This window comes from Doryrhamphus excisus, linkage group LG12 (genome assembly GCF_037039965.1).
Source record: "Doryrhamphus excisus strain RoL-2023G ecotype Guam linkage group LG12, RoL_Dexc_Guam_v1.1, whole genome shotgun sequence".
Classification (NCBI taxonomy): Eukaryota; Metazoa; Chordata; class Actinopteri; order Syngnathiformes; family Syngnathidae; genus Doryrhamphus; species Doryrhamphus excisus.
In genome coordinates this window covers 1,305,661-1,328,790 of record NC_136368.1, presented here as the reverse complement: position 1 = coordinate 1,328,790, position 23,130 = coordinate 1,305,661, and the positions used below count along the sequence as shown (strand labels likewise).

The 23,130-nt window shown below is 42.0% G+C and overlaps 2 protein-coding genes across 4 annotated transcripts; one reads left to right on the top strand and one right to left on the bottom strand.

Annotated features, from left to right (window-relative positions):
- Positions 1 to 527: 527 nt before the first annotated feature.
- LOC131136277 (interleukin-1 receptor type 1-like) lies at positions 528 to 3,702 on the top strand. Its single transcript, XM_078795190.1, has 6 exons — positions 528 to 1,100; positions 1,273 to 1,421; positions 1,498 to 1,638; positions 1,707 to 1,871; positions 2,790 to 2,911; positions 2,989 to 3,702. Exons 1-6 carry the CDS (start codon positions 925 to 927, stop codon positions 3,235 to 3,237), a joined length of 1,002 nt encoding a protein of 333 aa, XP_078651316.1. The 5' UTR covers positions 528 to 924; the 3' UTR covers positions 3,238 to 3,702.
- Positions 3,703 to 3,736: 34 nt separating this feature from the next.
- LOC131136275 (kinesin heavy chain-like) lies at positions 3,737 to 22,265 on the bottom strand. Of its 3 annotated transcripts, XM_058082954.2 has the most exons (25): positions 21,895 to 22,265; positions 21,466 to 21,553; positions 21,228 to 21,301; positions 19,873 to 19,977; positions 19,558 to 19,606; positions 18,500 to 18,555; positions 18,339 to 18,426; positions 18,138 to 18,262; positions 17,959 to 18,063; positions 17,362 to 17,510; positions 15,955 to 16,103; positions 15,265 to 15,422; positions 15,126 to 15,194; positions 14,851 to 15,057; positions 14,637 to 14,783; positions 13,190 to 13,378; positions 12,994 to 13,111; positions 12,834 to 12,910; positions 11,614 to 11,723; positions 11,443 to 11,544; positions 11,314 to 11,374; positions 11,171 to 11,239; positions 9,838 to 9,942; positions 4,403 to 4,619; positions 3,737 to 4,324 (listed from the first exon to the last, which is right to left on the bottom strand). In XM_058082954.2, exons 1-25 carry the CDS (start codon positions 22,027 to 22,029, stop codon positions 4,185 to 4,187), a joined length of 2,892 nt encoding a protein of 963 aa, XP_057938937.2. In that variant the 5' UTR covers positions 22,030 to 22,265; the 3' UTR covers positions 3,737 to 4,184. The 3 variants fall into 3 exon arrangements, with proteins under 3 accessions (XP_057938937.2, XP_057938939.2, XP_078651304.1); XM_058082956.2 differs by lacking the exons at positions 19,558 to 19,606; positions 21,228 to 21,301; positions 21,466 to 21,553; positions 21,895 to 22,265 and having other exon boundaries at positions 19,873 to 19,952; XM_078795178.1 differs by lacking the exons at positions 19,558 to 19,606; positions 21,228 to 21,301; positions 21,466 to 21,553; positions 21,895 to 22,265 and having other exon boundaries at positions 17,959 to 18,262; positions 19,873 to 19,952.
- Positions 22,266 to 23,130: the final 865 nt, after the last annotated feature.

Sequence of the window (23,130 nt, the reverse complement as noted above, 5' to 3'; positions counted from 1 at the left end):
GAAACTAGGGTTTGAAACGAGGGTTAGGATTTGAAACTAGGGTTAAGGTTTGGAACTAGGGTACTAAACCAGTACTAAACTGGGGTTTAGGGTTTGAAACTAGGGTTAAGGTTTCAAACTAGGCTTTGAAACTGGGTCTTGAGTTTGAAATTGTGGTTTAGGGTTTGAAACTAGGGTTTGAAACTAGGGTTAGGATTTGAAACGAGGGTTAGGGTTTGAAACTAGGGTTAAGGTTTGGAACTAGGGTACTAAACCAGTACTAAACTGGGGTTTAGGGTTTGAAACTAGGGTTGGGTTTTCAAACTAGGGTTTGAAACTTGGGTTAAGGTTTGGAACTAGGGTACTAAACCAGTACTAAACTGGGGTTTAGGGTTTGAAACTAGGGTTGGGTTTTCAAACTAGGGTTTGGAACTAGGGTTAAGGTTTCAAAGTAGGGTTTGAAACTGGGGCTTGGGTTTGAAATTTAGGTTTAGGGTTTCAAACTAGGGTTTGAAATTGGGAGTTAGAGTTTGAAACTAGAGTTCAAAATCGGGTTAGAGTTTCCAACAGTGGTAGGGTTTCCAACCAGGGTTAGGGTTAAGGTTTTACGCCAGGCTTTCATGGTGGGTTTACGGTCTTGTGGCTTTCTATCTCCACTGACCACCCAAAGATCAGTAACTGCTTCATATGATCTCTGCGGTCCTTCCAGAACTTCACGTTACTTCCTGGTCGCCACGAAGCTTACGTTTGGCTCAGGAACTTCACAGACGAGGACCAAGGCGTCTACACGTGCGTGTGCACCTGGACTCACGAGCAGCACTCGTACACGTCATCAGGCTCCAGGGAGGTTTTGGCAACAGCTCAGTCCGTCCACTCCACCTTGGTCATCGTGTCGCCGACGGAGGTGCACGCCGATGAAGGTGGAGTCCCCCACAAACACGTCAGATGTCCACGTCACAGATGGATTCACTTCGTGTCGTCTTTCACTGCGGCCCAGGAATGCTAGTCCAGATCAGATGTTCCGTCTTCTGTGGACGCAACGTGGAGAAATACTGCTCAGCTCGCTGGCAGCTTGGCGGCCAGGACGACATCGGGCGCGGATACCATCAGACGCACACCGTGTAAGCCAACCCCCCCCCCTTTCTCTGACTGACGGGTGCCCGATTCCACGATGTCCGATCGGAACACACCAACGGTCACGTTCTTAATTCTTCTTCGTTATCACGTAAAGACGATCTACGCAGTAGGTGGAAGCTTCCATGTGCGGGGGTGTGGTTCATTTCCTTTCCGCAGCGTCACATCGCCGCCATCTTTACGGACCGTGGCCACCGCAGTCCTGACCATCGAGGAAGTGTCCGTCAAAGACTTTCAAACTCAGTTCAAGTGCATCGGCAAAGGGCTTTACTCGACAGAGTCTCAGTCCTTGACTCTTCGTCCCAGAGGTCAGTGAAGGCATCATTTCCTTACACATATCATTGCATTCGCTAGATTGTTGCCACTTCAAGTGTTTATTTTTAGGAAAAATCACTTCACTGGTCATCGGGGGAGTATGGACGTTGGTCGTCGGCGTTTTTGCCGCCTTAATGGTCAAACTTTATGCCGTCGACCTGGTTCTCCTTGTCAGGCCTTGCCTCCGTCTGAGATGCTGCAGTAGAGAAGGTAGTAAAATATTTTGGACGTCTTTTGTCTTCCACAGAGACGACCCTTTTGTCCTTTGGTGTCCGCAGATTCAAAGCTGTACGACGCCTACGTCTTGTACCAGGCGGAGGGCGGAGTCAGTACCGGTGAGGACACGCTGGCCCTTTTCGTCAATGTGGTTCTGCCCGCCGTGCTGGAGGAAGGATGCCGCTATCGGCTCTGCATCCAAGGCAGGGACGACATTCCGGGGGAAGGTCGGTTGTGGGTGTAAACGTTATTTTGCTAATCATTTTAACATTAGTAGAGCCCTCTAGGCATAAAATAACACCCCTATAGTCACCTTTGGGAGTACCATTACCCAATATAGTACACATTATACCAAAACATAAGACCTAGAAAACTTGTTTCTGACCATACAAATATGATTTTTTACAATAGAGCCCTCTGGACATGAAATAACAACCCTATAGTCACCTTTACACTCCTATTACCAAATGTAGTAGACATAGTACAAAAACATAAGACCTAGAAAACTTGTTTCTGACCTTGGAAATAAAATATGATTTTTAACAATAGAGCCCTCTGGACATGAAATAACAACCCTATAGTCACATTTATACCCCCATTACCAAGTGTAGTAGACATAATACCAAAACCTTTACACACCTATTACTACTTACACTATCATCAGTAGACATAATAAGAAAAGGGTGGGGGGGATATGAAGTTATCCTCCCATTCAATGTGGAAGTGGTACTTTTTTAGTTTCTTTGTCCTTCTTCCCCACTGACTTTTAAACCCTTTCTTAACTTTAGAAAACATGAAAGTAAATAAATCAGAGCGTAACTAGTTAGCTCGCTAGCTAGCTAGCTCGTGGTTAAAGCCATGGCCATGTTTCTTGTACCCCTGCAGTGATCCCGTAACCCGCGCCTTGCAGTGGAGCAATGCGGTGTAAAAAGTTGATAATAGGAGAGTAAAGGTGACTATAGGGGTGTTATATCATGTCTACAGGGCTCTAATCATGGTAAAGATCATATATATAAAGTCATAAGCAGGTTTTCTATGTGATAAACGAGGGATGACTGTATATACATAGACAAAAAAAACAAAATGGCGTCCATGTGGACGCAGTGATGTCACATGACCTCAACCTGAATGCCAATCCCTCGCAGATCGACTGGAGATGGCGGAGAAGCGCATCCGGCAGAGTCGCAGGCTGATGGTCATCCTCGCGGGAGTGGACCGACACGCCCCCAAGGACCACAACCTCGTCTTGGGGGGCGTGGATTGGCAGGTAGGACGCGTCGTCTGCGTTCATGTTGTAAATAAAGTTCGAGATGAAACGATAATGTCTACTCGGCTGCATTCCAGGTGGGTCTTCACCACGCCCTGACCCAGACTGGCACGCGTGTCGTTCTCATCCAGGTGGGGCAAACGGGACCGCAAGGATACGCTCACCTGTCCCCGGCCCTGCAGCACCTCATCACCAAGCGTGCCCCCCTTAGGTGGCGGCACGACTCCCAGGGCGCCGCCTCCCCGAACTCCCGCTTCTGGAAGAACGTGCGCTACCTGATGCCCGCTCGGCCCGCCTCCAGACGTGCACCCACCGCCGTCGTTTGACAGCATTGAACATAAATACTGTAGGTACAGCAGACGCAGTACTATACAGCAGTATTATACAGCAGTACTATACAGCAGTACTATACAGTTAGACGTACGCTTCATGGTGTCCAAATTGCGGCCCAGGGGCCTTTTGTGGGCCTCGGCTGTTTTTTTGTTTTTTCTTTGATTTTGTCTCAACTCACTTTGTGGAAAAAAATATCAAGCTAAATATCGTATATCGATGTCCAACCTAAAAATATCGGGATGTGTGTTTGTGGTCCATATCACCCTGACCCCACCCTGGTGGGAATACTTACATCACAAACAATTCCTAAGATGTTGTGTTTTTGGTCTTTTTTTTTTAATGGTTTTATTTCATTGTTTGTTTATTGTATTTTCTTTCAAATGTCTTGATATTGTGATTGTAACATTAAATAATCTTCGCAATAAGCTTCAATAATCCATTGAAGCTTATTGCATTTGATACGATGTACTTGCATTATTATCCAATCACTTTATTTATATAGCACATTTTACAAAGTTTCCAAAGACAATAGATAAGTTGTAGTAAAAATACATCGTTAAACATCAAATAAAAACAGGAACATTGAAAGCAATAAAAACACAACAAAATAAAACCATATTTAAGACATAAATATTGGAAAAAAATAGACTAAGAACTTGTGTGTCAAGCTAATATGACTGAGGCACACAAAGGTACACTATAGATACTATACTACCATCTAGCGGTTCAAATGTGCAGTACACCTCAAAGAATAAACGCTATTCTTGCTCCCAGGTTCACCGTGTTGTCAATAAATAAAGTTACAATAAAGTTGAAATGTATCCGTTTGGACATAGCCTGGTCAAAGTGGGCTGGTTACCATGGTAACTTTGTAGCTGCTTTACAAGAAAGTCCCCTTCGTTTGAACCTCCAGACGCCTCACTAAGCCACTAAAATGGCTTCATCGTGACCCACCTGGACTTTGCTGACTTTGTCCGGCTTGTGCTCGGCGCAAGGCTTGGAGACGTGGACTGAGGGTGGTCCCGCCTCCTCTGACGGAAGGGGGCGGCTGGTTGTGATGCCCGGGTCTGATGGGTTTGGCTGCATGGACACAAGAAGACATTTGCCTGTTGGGTACAGCAGAGGTCCGATGGCGTCAGCCATGATCGGTAAAGTCACCTATTTGAGCCGAGTGCCCCCTCCTGGCCGCCGTCTTCAAGCGCAGCACCTCTTTGATGCGCTCCACTTCCTGTTGATAGCGCTTACGGTCTCTCACTGCCGCCTCCTTGGCGCCCCTCAGGGCGCACTCCAGAGCTTTCACCCTTTCAGCCGTTGCCCGAAAACGTTTTTCCAGCTTGGGCAGCTCGCAGCGAAGGTCCGCATTGTCTCCAACCAGCTGCAAAAGGTGACCACATTCATTTCATTTCAAAACAAAAAATCATAAAATTCAAACAATGGCATTTTATGCTGTTTTTGGGTCCTCCTGGGGCCCCTGTTGAGTGTGTGTGAGGTTGCCCGTGTTTTTTTAACCAGAAAAGTGCATTAGCAGCAAGTTGAAAAATCTGAAAAAACGACATACTAACCCCTTACGTTTTTTGTCAGAAATCACAAAATTTTAACAATGGCATTTTATGCTGTTTTTGGGTCCTCCTGGGGCCCCTGTTGAGTGTGTGTGAGGTTTCCCGTGTTTTTTTAATCAGAAAAGTGCATTAGCAGCAAGTTGAAAAATCTGAAAAAAACGACATACTAACCCCTTACGTTTTTTGTCAGAAATCACACAATTTTAACAATGGCATTTTATGCTGTTTTTGGGTCCTCCTGGGGCCCCTGTTGAGAGTGTGTGAGGTTTCCCATGTTTTTTTAACCAGAAAAGTGCATTAGCAGCAAGTTGAAAAATCTGAAAAAAACGACATACTAACCCCTTACGTTTTTTGTCAGAAATCACAAAATTTTAACAATGGCATTTTATGCTGTTTTTGGGTCCTCCTGGGGCCCCTGTTGAGTGTGTGTGAGGTTTCCCTTGTTTTTTTAACCAGAAAAGTGCATTAGCAGCAAGTTGAAAAATCTGAAAAAATCGACATACTAACCCCTTACGTTTTTTGTCAGAAATCACAAAATTTTAACAATGGCATTTTATGCTGTTTTTGGGTCCTCCTGGGGCCCCTGTTGAGTGTGTGTGAGGTTGCCCGTGTTTTTTTAACCAGAAAAGTGCATTAGCAGCAAGTTGAAAAATCTGAAAAAAACGACATACTAACCCCTTACGTTTTTTGTCAGAAATCACAAAATTTTAACAATGGCATTTTATGCTGTTTTTGGGTCCTCCTGGGGCCCCTGTTGAGTGTGTGTGAGGTTTCCCGTGTTTTTTTTAACCAGAAAAGTGCATTAGCAGCAAGTTGAAAAATCTGAAAAAAACGACATACTAACCCCTTATGTTTTTTGTCAGAAATCACACAATTTTAACAATGGCATTTTATGCTGTTTTTGGGTCCTCCTGGGGCCCCTGTTGAGTGTGTGTGAGGTTTCCCGTGTTTTTTTAACAAGAAAAGTGCATTAGCAGCAAGTTGAAAAATCTGAAAAAAACGACATACTAACCCCTTACGTTTTTTGTCAGAAATCACAAAATTTTAACAATGGCATTTTATGCTGTTTTTGGGTCCTCCTGGGGCCCCTGTTGAGTGTGTGTGAGGTTTCCCGTGTTTTTTTAACCAGAAAAGTGCATTAGCAGCAAGTTGAAAAATCTGAAAAAAACGACATACTAACCCCTTACGTTTTTTGTCAGAAATCACAAAATTTTAACAATGGCATTTTATGCTGTTTTTGGGTCCTCCTGGGGCCCCTGTTGAGTGTGTGTGAGGTTTCCCGTGTTTTTTTAACCAGAAAAGTGCATTAGCAGCAAGTTGAAAAATCTGAAAAAAACGACATACTAACCCCTTACGTTTTTTGTCAGAAATCACAAAATTTTAACAATGGCATTTTATGCTGTTTTTGGGTCCTCCTGGGGCCCCTGTTGAGTGTGTGTGAGGTTTCCCTTGTTTTTTTAACCAGAAAAGTGCATTAGCAGCAAGTTGAAAAATCTGAAAAAATCGACATACTAACCCCTTACGTTTTTTGTCAGAAATCACAAAATTTTAACAATGGCATTTTATGCTGTTTTTGGGTCCTCCTGGGGCCCCTGTTGAGTGTGTGTGAGGTTGCCCGTGTTTTTTTAACCAGAAAAGTGCATTAGCAGCAAGTTGAAAAATCTGAAAAAAACGACATACTAACCCCTTACGTTTTTTGTCAGAAATCACAAAATTTTAACAATGGCATTTTATGCTGTTTTTGGGTCCTCCTGGGGCCCCTGTTGAGTGTGTGTGAGGTTTCCCTTGTTTTTTTTAACCAGAAAAGTGCATTAGCAGCAAGTTGAAAAATCTGAAAAAAACGACATACTAACCCCTTACGTTTTTTGTCAGAAATCACAAAATTTTAACAATGGCATTTTATGCTGTTTTGGGGTCCTCCTGGGGCCCCTGTTGAGTGTGTGTGAGGTTTCCCGTGTTTTTTTAACCAGAAAAGTGCATTAGCAGCAAGTTGAAAAATCTGAAAAAAACGACATACTAACCCCTTACGTTTTTTGTCAGAAATCACAAAATTTTAACAATGGCATTTTATGCTGTTTTGGGGTCCTCCTGGGGCCCCTGTTGAGTGTGTGTGAGGTTTCCCGTGTTTTTTTAACCAGAAAAGTGCATTAGCAGCAAGTTGAAAAATCTGAAAAAAACGACATACTAACCCCTTACGTTTTTTGTCAGAAATCACAAAATTTTAACAATGGCATTTTATGCTGTTTTTGGGTCCTCCTGGGGCCCCTGTTGAGCGTGTGTGAGGTTTCCCGTGTTTTTTTAACCAGAAAAGTGCATTAGCAGCAAGTTGAAAAATCTGAAAAAAACGACATACTAACCCCTTACGTTTTTTGTCAGAAATCACAAAATTTTAACAATGGCATTTTATGCTGTTTTTGGGTCCTCCTGGGGCCCCTGTTGAGTGTGTGTGAGGTTTCCCGTGTTTTTTTAACCAGAAAAGTGCATTAGCAGCAAGTTGAAAAATCTGAAAAAATCGACATACTAACCCCTTACGTTTTTTGTCAGAAATCACAAAATTTTAACAATGGCATTTTATGCTGTTTTTGGGTCCTCCTGGGGCCCCTGTTGAGCGTGTGTGAGGTTTCCCGTGTTTTTTTAACCAGAAAAGTGCATTAGCAGCAAGTTGAAAAATCTGAAAAAAACGACATACTAACCCCTTACGTTTTTTGTCAGAAATCACAAAATTTTAACAATGGCATTTTATGCTGTTTTGGGGTCCTCCTGGGGCCCCTGTTGAGCGTGTGTGAGGTTTCCCGTGTTTTTTTAACCAGAAAAGTGCATTAGCAGCAAGTTGAAAAATCTGAAAAAATCGACATACTAACCCCTTACGTTTTTTGTCAGAAATCACAAAATTTTAACAATGGCATTTTATGCTGTTTTTGGGTCCTCCTGGGGCCCCTGTTGAGCGTGTGTGAGGTTTCCCGTGTTTTTTTAACCAGAAAAGTGCATTAGCAGCAAGTTGAAAAATCTGAAAAAAACGACATACTAACCCCTTACGTTTTTTTGTCAGAAATCACAAAATTTTAACAATGGCATTTTATGCTGTTTTTGGGTCCTCCTGGGGCCCCTGTTGAGTGTGTGTGAGGTTTCCCGTGTTTTTTTAACCAGAAAAGTGCATTAGCAGCAAGTTGAAAAATCTGAAAAAAACGACATACTAACCCCTTACGTTTTTTGTCAGAAATCACAAAATTTTAACAATGGCATTTTATGCTGTTTTTGGGTCCTCCTGGGGCCCCTGTTGAGTGTGTGTGAGGTTTCCCGTGTTTTTTTTAAATCAGAAAAGTTCATTAGCAGCAAGTTGAAAAATCTGAAAAAAACGACATACTAACCCCTTACGTTTTTTGTCAGAAATCACAAAATTTTAACAATGGCATTTTATGCCCTTTTTGGGTCCTCCTGGGGCCCCTGTTGAGTGTGTGTGAGGTTGCCCGTGTTTTTTTAACCAGAAAAGTGCATTAGCAGCAAGTTGAAAAATCTGAAAAAAACAACATACTAACCCCTTACGTTTTTTGTCAGAAATCACAAAATTTTAACAATGGCATTTTATGCTGTTTTTGGGTCCTCCTGGGGCCCCTGTTGAGCGTGTGTGAGGTTTCCCGTGTTTTTTTAACCAGAAAAGTGCATTAGCAGCAAGTTGAAAAATCTGAAAAAAAACGACATACTAACCCTTTACGTTTTTTGTCAGAAATCACAAAATTTTAACAATGGCATTTTATGCTGTTTTGGGGTCCTCCTGGGGCCCCTGTTGAGTGTGTGTGAGGTTTCCCGTGTTTTTTTAACCAGAAAAGTGCATTAGCAGCAAGTTGAAAAATCTGAAAAAAACGACATACTAACCCCTTACGTTTTTTGTCAGAAATCACAAAATTTTAACAATGGCATTTTATGCTGTTTTTGGGTCCTCCTGGGGCCCCTGTTGAGTGTGTGTGAGGTTTCCCGTGTTTTTTTAACCAGAAAAGTGCATTAGCAGCAAGTTGAAAAATCTGAAAAAAAACGACATACTAACCCCTTACGTTTTTTGTCAGAAATCATAAAATTTTAACAATGGCATTTTATGCTGTTTTTGGGTCCTCCTGGGGCCCCTGTTGAGTGTGTGTGAGGTTTCCCGTGTTTTTTTTTTTAATCAGAAAAGTTCATTAGCAGCAAGTTGAAAAATCTGAAAAAAACGACATACTAACCCCTTACGTTTTTTGTCAGAAATCACAAAATTTTAACAATGGCATTTTATGCTGTTTTTGGGTCCTCCTGGGGCCCCTGTTGAGTGTGTGTGAGGTTTTCCCCGTGGACATGATATAACAACCCTATAGTCACCTTGACAGTCCTATTACCAAATGTAGTAGACATAATACCAAAACATAAAACCTGTTTCTGACCTTAGTAATATGATTTTTAACTATGGAGCCCTCTGGACATGATATAACAACCCTATAGTCACCTTTACTCTCTCATTACCCAATAGAGAAGATATTATACCCAGACCTAGAAAACTTGTTTCTGACTTCAGACAAAAAAAAAATATTTTTAACAATAGAGCCCTCTGGACATGATATAACAACCCTATAGTCACCTTCACACTCCTATTCCCAAATGTAGTAGACATAATACCAAAACACAAGACCTAGAAAACTTGTTTCTGACCTTAGACATATGATTCTTAACAATAGAGCCCTGTGGACATGATATAACAACCCTATAGTCACCTTTACACTGCTATTACCCAATAAAGTAGACGTAAGAAAAAATAAGATATGTTACAGAAAACCTGTTTCACCTTCTAATTACCTTTGTTAACATTAGAGCCCTGTAGACATGAAGTAACACCCCTATAGTCACATGTACATACGACCCATCATAGTAGACACAATATGAGAAAATATGGCATATAAGACACATATACAAGTCATGCACATGGGTGTTGCAGTAAATGATCCCGAGGACAGCGTAGTGGGGAGTGGACAGGAAGTGACATCATGGTTATTGTATGAAGGATTGGCTCACCTGTTTATGGACTTTACTCAACTGCTCCAAGGTGTTCTCTAAAAAGACGATCCTTTGCCGTTGGGCCAGACTGCCCCCCCCCTCGTCGCCATCGCTATCCGGACACTGTTCTCACACACACACAGTACACACACAAAGTACACACACAAAGTACACACTTCATTTGTTGCAGTTAGGGAAAAGTCCACGGTGGTGATGGAGGGGGCGTTACCCAATACCGCTGTGGGCGGACATCTACCTCGAGCACTTAAGGCATGGAGTGACAGAGGAATATATCATCATATCTTCTATGTATTGGCCTTTGGATCTGCAGGGGGGGGGGGCTGGAGGAAGTAGCCGGGGACAGCGAAGTCTGGGCTTCCCTGCATAGGCTCCTGCCCCCCCCACCACCCCCCCCCCCTCATTAAGTGGAAGATGGATGGATGGTATTCCATATCCATACTATATGGTTTATTATATACTATATATAATCAAGGCAGCTTGAAGGCAGTGGCGCTATTAGGCCTATTTTAGGGGGCTTCAGACCCCCTAAAATGTTCGTAAGCCCTCCTAAATTATTTGATATTTTTTATATGTATAATTTTTTAAAATAGATTTTTATTTATTTTTAATATTTTTTTTTTACAAAACAATCTGACAAATTTCATATAATATGGCAAAAGCAGGCCCCCTAAAATGTTCGTAAGCCCTCCTAAATAATTTGATATTTTTATTGATATTTTTTTATAGATTTTTTGTATAATTTTTATTGTTTTTTAATTGATTTTTTAAAACATTTTCTATTGATTTTTTTTTTTACAAAAAAAATCTCCCGACAAATTTCATATAATATGGCAAAAGCAGGCCCCCTAAAATGTCTGGCCCTCCTAAATAATTTGATATTTTTATTGATATTTTTTAATTGATTTTTTGTATAATTTTTATTGTTTTTTTAATTGATTTTTTTAACATTTTCTATTGATTTTTTTTTTTTACAAAAAAAATCTCAGACAAATTTCATATAATAGGGCAAAAGCAGGCCCCCTAAAATGTTTGGCCCTCCTAAATAATTTGATATTTTTTATTGATTTTTAATTTTTTTTATTGTTTTTTTTTTTTTTTACTTTTTATTGATTTTTTAAAATATTTTTTATAGATTTTTTTTTATTTTTATTTACTACTTGTAGTACTACTACTAGTAGTAGTAGTGACAGCATCCCTCATTGCTAATGTCCACCAACGGGTCCTGGGATCTAACCCCCACGAGACCTCTGATAGGATGGAGAAGATGTGATGGGACTCGGGCAGGTTGTGGAAGAGAAGGAAACGGTTGGGACGTTAGGATGGGACTCACGTTCATGCGGCTGCTGATGTCCTGGATGAAGACTTTTCTCAGGTTGGTGAGGGTCTGCAGCTCTTTCAGCTGGAAACAAAGGAAAACCCTGAAGGCCACAAGTTGGACTTTGGCTTTGATAGGAAGACATTTGCTCTACGAACCACAGTCTCTTGGAGACCATGAAGGTCCTCTTTGGCTTGTTGTCTCTGTTCCTCAAGGGATCTGTGGGACAGAGAAGCTCATGGAACAAAGCAAAGGAGACGACGGTGACAAAAAAAACAAACACTTACAGCAGTTTTTGAAGCTTCTCGTCTTTGCTGCGCTCGTCACCTCTCACTTTGTCCACATCAGCTTGAAGTTTCCTGATGTCCAACTGCATCTTCTCATTCAAGCTGAAATAAATAGTCGATTACGCACGAGCTCAACGTTGGATTCTCATTTGTTCCCCGACGAGACCGTACTCTCTGAGCTGGTCGTTGGCTCTTTGCCTGTGATCAATCTCGTCTCGGAGGCGGGACAACTGTTTTTGATGAACCTCTCTGTGGTTCTCCATCTGTTCTTCCAGTGTTGTCTGGAGATAACCACATCATGGATGGATCATAGACAGGAAGGATGCATGGTATTCCATATACATACTATATGGTTTATTATATATAATCAAGGCAGAGACTACACTCTTCTCCATTGACAAAGAAAAATGAGTTGATGAAATACCGTAAAAACCATCATCGTCATATTTATCAGACACAGCTGCAAATCGTGATGCTTTCACGTGTGTGACTCCTCCCACGTCGGCGTTTTTGCTAAAGCCACGAGACACCAGGCCAAAAAGGCCAGCTTGAAGGCAGTGGCGTCATTAGGCCTATTTAAGGGGGGGCTTCAGTCCCCCTAAAAATGTTCGTAAGCCCTCCTAAATAATTTGATATTTTTGATTGATTTTTTTTTAATTTATTTTTTATTTATTAAAAAAAATCATAATAAATCATACAAATTTCATATAATAGATCAAAAGCTGGCCCCCTAAAATGTTCTTAAGCCCTCCTAAAAAATGTGATATTTGTTATTGATTTGTTAATTTTTTTAATTAATTAATTTATTTTTTTTTACCCCAAGAAAAATCTCTGACAAATTTCATATAATAGGGCAAAGGCAGGCCCCTAAAATGTTCCTGAGGCCTCCTAAAAAAATATATATTTTTTATTGGTTTTTAATTTTTTTTAATTGATTTTTTAATTAATTAATACATTTGTTTTGCAAAAAATAAATCTCTGACAAATTTCATATAATATGGCAAAAGCAGGCCTCCTAAAATGTTCATAAGCCCTCCTGAATAATTTGATATTTTTTATTGATTTTTTATTGATTATTTTACTATCCTAAATAATTTGATATTTTTTATAGATTTGTTTTTATTTTGCATAGATTTTTATTTTTTTATTGTTTTTAATTTTTACAAAAAAAATCTCTGGCAAATTTCATATAATAGGGCAAAAGCAGGCCCCCTAAAATGTTCATAAGCCCTCCTAAATAATTTGATATTTTTCATAGATATATATATATATATATATATATATATATTTTATAGATTTTTTACAAAAAAAGATTTTACAAAAAAAATCTCTGCCAAATGTCATATAATAGGTCAATCCATAAAAGGCGTGCATCATAGACGTCGTGTTACCTTCATGTCCACGGCGTCTTTCAGTCGGCTGAGGTGTTCCTTCTCTTTGTCCATGACGCTCACCTGCTGCAGTTTATCTGCACAGCCACACCTCATCAGTACTCCCGGCCAATCACACGGCAGCATGAAGCATAACGAGAAAGCGCCGATGACCTCTGACCTTGAGCCTGAAGTTTAGCAACTTCCTCCATGAGAGCGTCTTGACTTTCCTCCAGCCTTCGTTTGGTCAGCTCCATCTTGTGGAGGTCTTCAATTAGCGTCGACGTCTTCACCTCGAGCTGCAAACGACCCAGCCACAAGCTGTCAATCAATCAAAGTGGCGTTTGAAGACCTGTAAATAATGTGGAATATCTCACCTGTGAGATGGTGAATTGGCTAGCAATGAGCTCCTTGTCGCTGGCCTCCATTTTGTTGATGTTCTGCGCCAGGCTGACCTCCATCTGCTTACTGCGACTCACAAGAGATTTCACCTCCGACTTGGTCTTGGTCACGTACAGACGAGCTGTGGTGAACTCGTCCTCCATCATCCCACTTGTCTCTGCCATCTTTCAAACAGGAAAAAGAAATACAATGAAATAACAACCCTATAGTCACCTTTACTCTATTACCCAATGTAGTAGACATTATACCAAAACACAATACCTAGAAAACTTGTTTCTGACCTTAGAAATGAAATATGATTTTAACAATAGAGCCCTGTGGACAAGAAATAACAACCCTAAAGTCACCTTTACACTCCTATTACCAAATGTAGTAGACATTATACAAAAACATAGGACCTAGAAAACTTGTTTATGACCTTAGAAATAAGATTTTTAACATTAGAGCCCTCTGGACATGAAATAACAACCCTATAGTCACCTTTACACTCCTATTACCCAATGTAGTAGACATTATACAAAAACATAGGACCTAGAAAACTTGTTTATGACTTTAGAAATATGATTTTTAACTATAGAGCCCTCTGGACATGAAATAACAACCCTATAGTCACCTTTACACTCCTATTACCAAATGTAGTATAAATAATACCAAAACATAAGACCTAGAAAACTTGTTTCTGACTTTAGAAATATGATTTCTAACATTAGAGCCCTCTGGACATGATGTAACAACCCTATAGTCACCTTTACACTTCAATTACCAAATGTAGTAGACATAACAGAAAAACATAAGACCTAGAAAACTTGTTTCTGACCTTATAAATAAAATATGATTTTTACAATAGAGCCCTATGGACAATAAATAGCAACCCTATAGTCACGTTTACTCTCCCATTACCCAATGTAGTAGACATAATACCAAAACACAAGACCTAGAAAACTTGTTTCTGACGTTAGAAATATGATTTTTAACAATAGAGCCCTGTGGACATGAAATAACAACCCTATAGTCACCTTTACACTCTTATTACCAAATTCAGTAGACATAATAGCAAAACACAAGACCTAGAAAACTTGTTTCTGACATTAGAAATATGATTTTAAAAATTAGAGCCCTCTGGACATTATATAACAACCCTATAGTCACCTTTACACTAATAGGAACCAAATGTAGTAGCAATAATAGCAAAACACAAGACCTAGTAAACTTGTTTCTGACCTTAGAAATATGATTTTTAACAATAGAGCCCTCTGGACATGATATAACAACCCTATAGTCACCTTGACTCTTACCCAATAAAGAAAAAATAAGACATGTTACAGAAAACCTGTTTCACCTTCTAATTACCTTTGTTAACATGAGAGCCCTGTAGACATGAAGTAACACCCCTATAGTCACATGTACATATCATCCACTCACGGCTTTGAGCTCGGCGGTGCCGAGAGCAGCTCCGATGTCGCTGAGATCTCTGAGCAACACGCCGAGCATGTCGGCCGACCTCTTCTTGTGATGACAGCTGAGATCCTGCAGAGCGGCAAGGTCCCTCTGGACCGCCTCCAGACTGACCTGGAGGACACACAGAACGGTCACGGAGATGCGGCCAGTCAGAAGATCTCTGAAACGTCTGACTTACAGTTTTGTGGGCCAGATCCTCATTCAGTTGTTGGTTGCAGCGACTCTTGTTCTCCACTTCCTGGCACTTCTGGTCATAGTTGACCGCAAGTTCCTCCAAAGCCTGAAGAACCTCCTTTACTTCCTCCTTGGCCGAGTCGTTGTCCCTCTGCAACCCGGACATTTCCTCCTGCAGACGCTGGTAGCCCTGATGTTTTGACGCCAACATCTAGAAGGAGAACGGCGAGTTGGCTCGTGTGTGATCATGAAGGTCAAGGAACACGGGGGAACACTCACTTCGTCCTGATCCAGGAGCTGCTGCTTCAGATTCTCCAGGGTCTGACTCTGATGGTTGAGTTCTTCATCCTGGACCACAAGGTTGGAACGGTTAAAGCGGTTTCGTTCACCAAGTCAACCTGCTGCCGAAGAACCTCACCTTTTCATCCAGCTGATTGTACAGCTGAGTGATGAGCGTCTCGTACTGCATCTTCTCCTCGTTTGACAGAGGAACCACGGCTGGAGCCAAGCTGTCAATGCCTTCATCTCCTCGGCTCTTCTTGCTTCGGTTCTGCTCCTCCACAGGCACCGAATCACCTGAACAGTCCGAATAAATGAAAAGGATTCATTTGTGACGTATCGAGGAACCCAGGTGAAGAGCTCCAGCGTTGGTCCATCAACTCAAAATCCACGCAGCAGGACAGACTCGAACGATCTTCAAAAGCTAGACATTATTCCGAGATCTTAAGAAATACAGGAACAAACGACAAAGAAAGTAATTTGGATCTATCGGTTCTAAAGGCATTTCTAAAGCTTTGGGACTCCAGCCAACCACAGTGAGAGAGAGCCATTATCCACAAATATTGAAAACAGTGGTGAACCTTCAAAGGAGTCCTTCTAAGGACTCATTCAGCAGGTCACAAAAGACCCCGCAACCGCTGATAAAAGGAGGAGTCAAATATGGTGGCGGTAGTGTGGTGGTCTGGGGCTGTTTTGCTCTGATAAATGAAAGCATGGATCCTGCTGAAGAAGAATGTCCGGCCAAACGCTGGCCAATGATCCCAAACCCAGTCCAAGTCCGCCAAAGCACAGGAAGACTAATTAAAGTCGAGTCTTGGAGTTTCTTCACCTTTCCTCCAGCGTTTCAACTCGCTCTCCTGTTTCTGGACCGTGATGGTGAGACTCCGAGTCTTCTCTTTCTCCTTCTCGTACTTCTTCTTCCACTCTTCAGCAGTCAGCTCCAGGTTGACGGACACCGTGTTCTTGATGGTTTTGGCCCTTAGCGAATACGGACAATGAAATCTTACTAAAAATGTATCAATAGATTTAGGAATATAGTATATTACACTGACATACGTCTTAAACACGCACGTCTACTGATGTTCTACGCACGTCCACTGATGTTCTATGCACGTCTAATGATGTTCTATGCACGTCTAATGATGTTCTACGCACGTCCACTGATGTTCTACACATGTCTACTGGTGTTATATGCACGTATACAAATGTGCTATGCACGTTTACTGAATGTCTACATGTTCTACATCTACTGATGTTCTACGCGCGTCTACAGAATGTCTACGCGCGTCTACAGAATGTCTACACGCGTCTACACATGTTCTACGCGCGTCTACACATGTTCTACGCGCGTCTGATGATGTTCTACGCGCGTCTGATGATGTTCTACGCGCGTCTGATGATGTTCTACGCGCGTCTGATGATGTTCTACGCGCGTCTGATGATGTTCTACGCGCGTCTAATGATGTTCTACGCGCGTCTAATGATGTTCTACGCGCGTCTAATGATGTTCTACGCGCGTCTAATGATGTTCTACGCGCGTCTAATGATGTTCTACGCGCGTCTAATGATGTTCTACGCGCGTCTAATGATGTTCTACGCGCGTCTAATGATGTTCTACGCGCGTCCACTGATGTTCTATGCACGTCTAATGATGTTCTATGCACGTCTAATGATGTTCTACGCACGTCCACTGATGTTCTACACATGTCTACTGGTGTTATATGCACGTATACAAATGTGCTATGCACGTTTACTGAATGTCTACATGTTCTACATCTACTGATGTTCTACGCACGTCTACAGAATGTCTACATGTTCTACGGACGTCTACTGATGGTCTACGCGCGTCTACACATGTTCTACGCGCGTCTACACATGTTCTACGCGCATCTGATGATGTTCTACGCGCGTCTGATGATGTTCTACGCGCGTCTGATGATGTTCTACGCGCGTCTGATGATGTTCTACGCGCGTCTGATGATGTTCTACGCGCGTCTGATGATGTTCTACGCGCGTCTAATGATGTTCTACGCGCGTCTAATGATGTTCTACGCGCGTCTAATGATGTTCTACGCGCGTCTAATGATGTTCTACGCGCGTCTAATGATGTTCTACGCGCGTCTAATGATGTTCTACGCGCGTCTAATGATGTTCTACGCGCGTCTACAGAATGTCTACATGTTCTTTGCACATCTAGTGATGTTCTCGGCACGTCTACTGATGTTCTAGCATGTACCTCTGTCCAAACATGAGGGTGGACTTGGTCTCTGCCTCGTTATAAACAGACGGCGAGCAGCAGATGATGATGGTCGTTCTGCAGTTTCCTCCCAGGGAGTCTTGCAGGATTCTGGTCATTTTACTGTCCCTGTAGGGAACATGACTTTTCTACAAGGAAAACAACAACAATTGTCACTTCCTGTAATATTGGGGCGAGGGGCGGGGTCCACCCTGGACTGGTGGCCAGCCAATCACAGGGCACATATAGACAAACAACCATTCACACTCACATTCATACCTATGGACAATTTGGAGTCGCTAATTAACCGAGCATGTTTTTGGAATGGGGGAGGAAACCCACGCATGCACGGGAAGAACGCCACAATATTGGCCATATTCGAACCCAGATCTTTTGACTGTGTGGCCAACTTGCTAACCACTCATCCAACGTGCGGTGAAACCAGTGCCTGAAGTTTAAGGCATTTAGTGAAAAACAAGAATATGGTGGTTGACAGCTTCTTGTTGACACTGATTGCCATGGAAACACAATGCACGGGTCCAGCCATTAGGGAGAATGATAACAGGAAGTGAGGAATGATAACAGGAAGTGACTTGCCGTTCCCTCGCTGAGAGCAGCAATGACGTTGCCGAGGGCAGACAGAGACTTGTTGATGTTCTTGGCTTCATCCAAAACGGCTCCCTCGGCTCCGGTCTTACTCACCTGATTGGTGATTGGTGATTGGTCATTTGGCGAGACTACCAACGTGGGAAATGAGTACGTGGAGAAGACGGCACCTTCTCGCTGCCCGCCAGGTCCACAAGGTAAAGCTTCCCCGACAGCTTTGTCTCCGTCTCCACGTTCTCCTGCTTGATGTTGATGAGGAAAATGCTGTGGCTGCGTGAGCTGTGCTCGTTCATGTCTGCAGCAGAACAATCCCACACCTTCAAGGTCGTGACCTTTCAACTTTACCAACGATCTGGCGATTTCTGTTTTACTTGTGACAGCGACGTGTCGGTTGGATTTCCCCTCGTCGATGATGTCCATGACCTCCTCCGGACTGGAGACAAAACGCTCCGTGCATCCCTGACCAGGAGAAACGGGAGGGATGACCTCAAACACAAGAGGGAACATCATGGAAAGCACAAGGAGATTGTACCTTCACAAATGGAACCCTGTTTTTATCCTCATGGACGGCCAGGTTGGTCTTTGATACTGCAATAACACATCCAATACGACCACACGTCAACAAATATATATACAAATACATACACAAGTATCATATCATTCATGATAATTGCTTGGAAATATATGTTTCATAGTATCATACGTATATTCAAAGTATATTATGTTTATCATGCGTACAGTACATGTTCCAAAGTATTTTATTATTTCATGCGTACATGTTCCAAAGTATATTATGTACTATATCATGCGTACATATTCCAAAGTATATTATGTATATCATGTGTACATATTCCAAAGTATATTATGTACGTATATCATGCGTACATATTCCAAAGTATATTATGTATATCATGCGTACATATTCCAAAGTATATTATGGATATTATGTGTATATGTTCCAAAGTATATTATGTATATCATGCGTACATATTCCAAAGTATATTATGTATATTATGTGTACATGTTCCAAAGTATATTATGTACTATATCATGCGTACATATTCCAAAGTATATTATGTGTACATGTTCCAAAGTATATTATGTATATTATGTGTATATGTTCCAAAGTATATTATGTACTATATCATGTGTCTATATTCCAAAGTATATTATGTATATCATGCATACATATTCCAAAGTATATTATGTGTATATGTTCCAAAGTATATTATGTACTATATCATGCATACATGTTCCATAGTATATTACGTATATCATGTGTCTATATTCCAAAGTATATTATGTACTATATCATGCGTCTATATTCCAAAGTATATTACGTATATCATGCATACATGTTCCAAAGTATATTACGTATATCATGCATACATGTTCCAAAGTATATTACGTATATCATGCATACATGTTCCAAAGTATATTACGTATATCATGCGTACATGTTCCAAAGTATATTATGTACTATATCATGCGTCTATATTCCAAAGTATATTACGTACTATATCATGCGTCTATATTCCAAAGTATATTATGTATATCATGCATATTCGTGTCAAAGTATATTTTTCTCACCATCCAGCAAGTCTCGGATTTTATCCAAATAGATTTCAAAATAGGAGACCTGTAGATTCATTCAGATTATTATTCATCATATATTCATTTTAGAACACGTAGTAGTAGTAGTAGTAGTAGTAGTTTGACTTTGTATACTATATTTATTCCCACGGTTCCCAATGTGAAGTTATCAGAACATTGCCTATAGAGAAACAAAGCTTTTAAAACGAATGCATTGTTTTCCTATTTGGGAAAACCTGGAAGTAGAAGACAGGATGACATTCAACTTTAGATGTTCCAGTGAATCCAGCATCGGCTTGCTGTTCTAGTCACCTTGATATGGAATTCCAGGTTCTCGTCCATGGAGTAGATATGGTCAAAGATGTCTCTGGCAATGCGAGGAATGATTCCCATCAGCTGGCAGTCGTGTAGCTGACCCTTGAGCAAGGAACGTGTTTAGGAATGGTTAGACATGCTTTCTTCAGGGACTATTTTGTCCACACCCAAATAAATAGAAGTTGGAAAAATGTAGGTCAGAGGTTCTGATAAGGGTATAGGCCTAGAAAAGAGAGGTCGGGGTGCTGTTGGAGACACACGTCTACTGAGGTTCTATGCACGTCTACTGATGTCCTATGCATGTTTACTGATTTTGTAGGCACACCTACTGGTGTCCTACGCACGTCTGCCGGTGTCCTACGCACGTCTGCTGGTGTCCTACGCACGTCTGCCGGTGTCCTACGCACATCTGCTGGTGTCCTACGCACGTCTGCTGGTGTCCTACGCACGTCTGCTGGTGTCCTACGCACGTCTGCAGGTGTCCTACGCACGTCTGCAGGTGTCCTACGCACGTCTGCCGGTGTCCTACGCACGTCTGCCGGTGTCCTACGCACGTCTGCCGGTGTCCTACGCACGTCTGCCGGTGTCCTACGCACGTCTGCCGGTGTACTACGCACGTCTGCCGGTGTACTACGCACGTCTACTGATGTCCTACGCACATCTACTGATGTCCTACGCACGTCTACTGGTGTCCTACGCACGTCTACTGGTGTCCTACGCACGTCTACTGATGTCCTACGCACGTCTACTGATGTCCTACGCACGTCTACTGATGTCCTACGCACGTCTACTTGTCCTATGTACATCTACCGATGTTCTACGCACGTCTACCGATGTTCTACGCACGTCTACCGATGTTCTACGCACGTCTACCGATGTTCTACGCACGTCTACCGATGTTCTACGCACGTCTACTGATGTCCTACGCACGTTTACTGATGTCCTACGCACGTCTACTGATGTCCTACGCACGTCTACTGATGTCCTACGCACGTCTACTGATTTTCTAGGCACACCTATTGAGGTTCTATGCAAGTCTACTGATGTCCTATACACATCTACTGATGTCCTATGCACGTGTACTGATGTCCTATGCACGTCTACTGACGTCCTATACACACCTACTGAGGTTCTACGCACATCTACTGAGGTTCTATGCACGTCTACTGAGGTTCTACGCACGTCTACTGAGGTTCTACGCACGTCCACTGAGGTTCTACGCACGTCTACTGAGGTTCTACGCACGTCTACTGAGGTTCTACAGATGGCTTTGCTGGCACTGATGGAACACCACTTTTTTTTTCATCCTGACACAAAAAAACCCAACAACTCCTGACTGAAGTGCAACTCACCTCCATGGTGTGCGTCTTTCCTGATGAGGTCTGACCGTACGCAAAGATGGTTCCATTGTAACCGCCCAGCACATCTAAAACACAGCATCACCATCACCATGTCATTGGGGGAAAGCATGGCCAGGATCATCCATGAAATGATACGTTCAAATGGATCGTGACAAACAAATTAATGATCAATCAATCAATCATCATCATCATTGATCCGGAAAGCCCACATTGCTAGATCAGCGCATACCTTTGACGATGTGGCGGGCGCATGTTTCGTACACCTGAGGCTGCTCACTGTTGGGTGGAAGAACTCTGTCAAAGATGTACGGCTTCCCCTGAAACGCATCACACCCCGTCAAATAAGACAATAAGACAACAAAACAATAAGACAATAAGACAATGGACACGGTAGAAGATGGATGATTTATTTGATTGACATGATTCTACTCATTAGCGTCACTCATGACTTTAGCTAGGCTTCATTTAAGCATGTTTGTGAATACAAAGCCAATCAGAGTAAGATTATCCACTCGTGTGCTGTCGCTATGGCAACAAGAGCCAATGGGTGTGTTTGTCCGGCCATTAGTCCACAATGGACGAGAAATTATCTTTGGGCTAATTCGCAGCAATGCCGATTCAAGTGTTGTAACTTCCGGTGTTATTGTTGTCTACTCACCGACACCACCACCGTGTCATCCCCGTTAAATTTGGGGATGGATTTGTCTCCTCGGCTCCGTTCCGCGTCGTTAAGCGGCCGGAAGCGACACATCACCTTCACCCCGCACAAGCCAGCCTCGGCCGCGTCCGCCATCGGCTTCTTCTCCTGGTTCTTCTTCTTCTTCGACTGGTGCTTTGCTGGGAAAGATCAAGAGCGGGAGGCGACGTTTATGCTAACTGAAGCTGTTGTGTCGGCAATCCTGATGCGACGTTCGTGAACGAGTCCAATCTTTGGAGTCCTGAACCAATCCGTTGTTGAATGGATGACGCCTCCCTGCCGCCCCGCCCCAACACTAATTCACACAGCTCATTTTTGCTTTCCGAAGACACATTATCTGACTGAAAGAAACAATATACATATCATAACACAAAGTAAGTGAAGGATCTGTTCAATAGGTTTAATTTTACATACACACCCTGAACGCCTCAGCATCCCACAATAATCATTTCCCCCTCTATGGGCGTGGCTCCACCCACCTTAATCAAGCTAGCTCTCCCCTCAGCTGCTTCATTGTGAAAACGCTATGTGCTAAACGGCCCCTTCAGGTCGCCCTGTTATTTTGGCATTCACGTCTTAGACATGAAATCTTAGCTGTCAGTACCAATACGTACTCAGAAGGCAATCATTATTGATGACGTCACTTCCTTATACAGCAATTTTTTTTAATGTGATGTCGTAGTTATTCTTTTTTCAATAACCATGCTTCATATTCGTAATATATTGGGAGGTTATTTTAACAGTGACTTACTTGGTTAGCATGCAGCTCTCTCCAGTAAGATAATGGACAGACATAGTGTAGGAATGGTGCATTCAGGTGCATCACATACTGTAACTCCTGGGACACAAGTTGCCGCTGCATTCAAGGACACTTGGAAATTACACTAACCACACCCACATGTGCACGTGCAGCCGAAATCAGGTGATATTTACGGTGATATATCGCTTAAGTCCTCCGAAATAATTTGATAATTTTTTTTGATATTTTTTTAACAAAAAAATCTGACAAATTTCATATAATAGGGCAAAAGCAGGCCCCCTAAAATATTTGTAGCACTCCTAAATAATTTGATATTTTTTTATAATTTTTTTAATTGATTCATTTTTATTTTTTATTGATTTTTTTACAAAAATAATCTCTGACAAATTTCATATAATAGGGCAAAAGCAGGCTAATAAGCAAGCCAATAAGCAGGC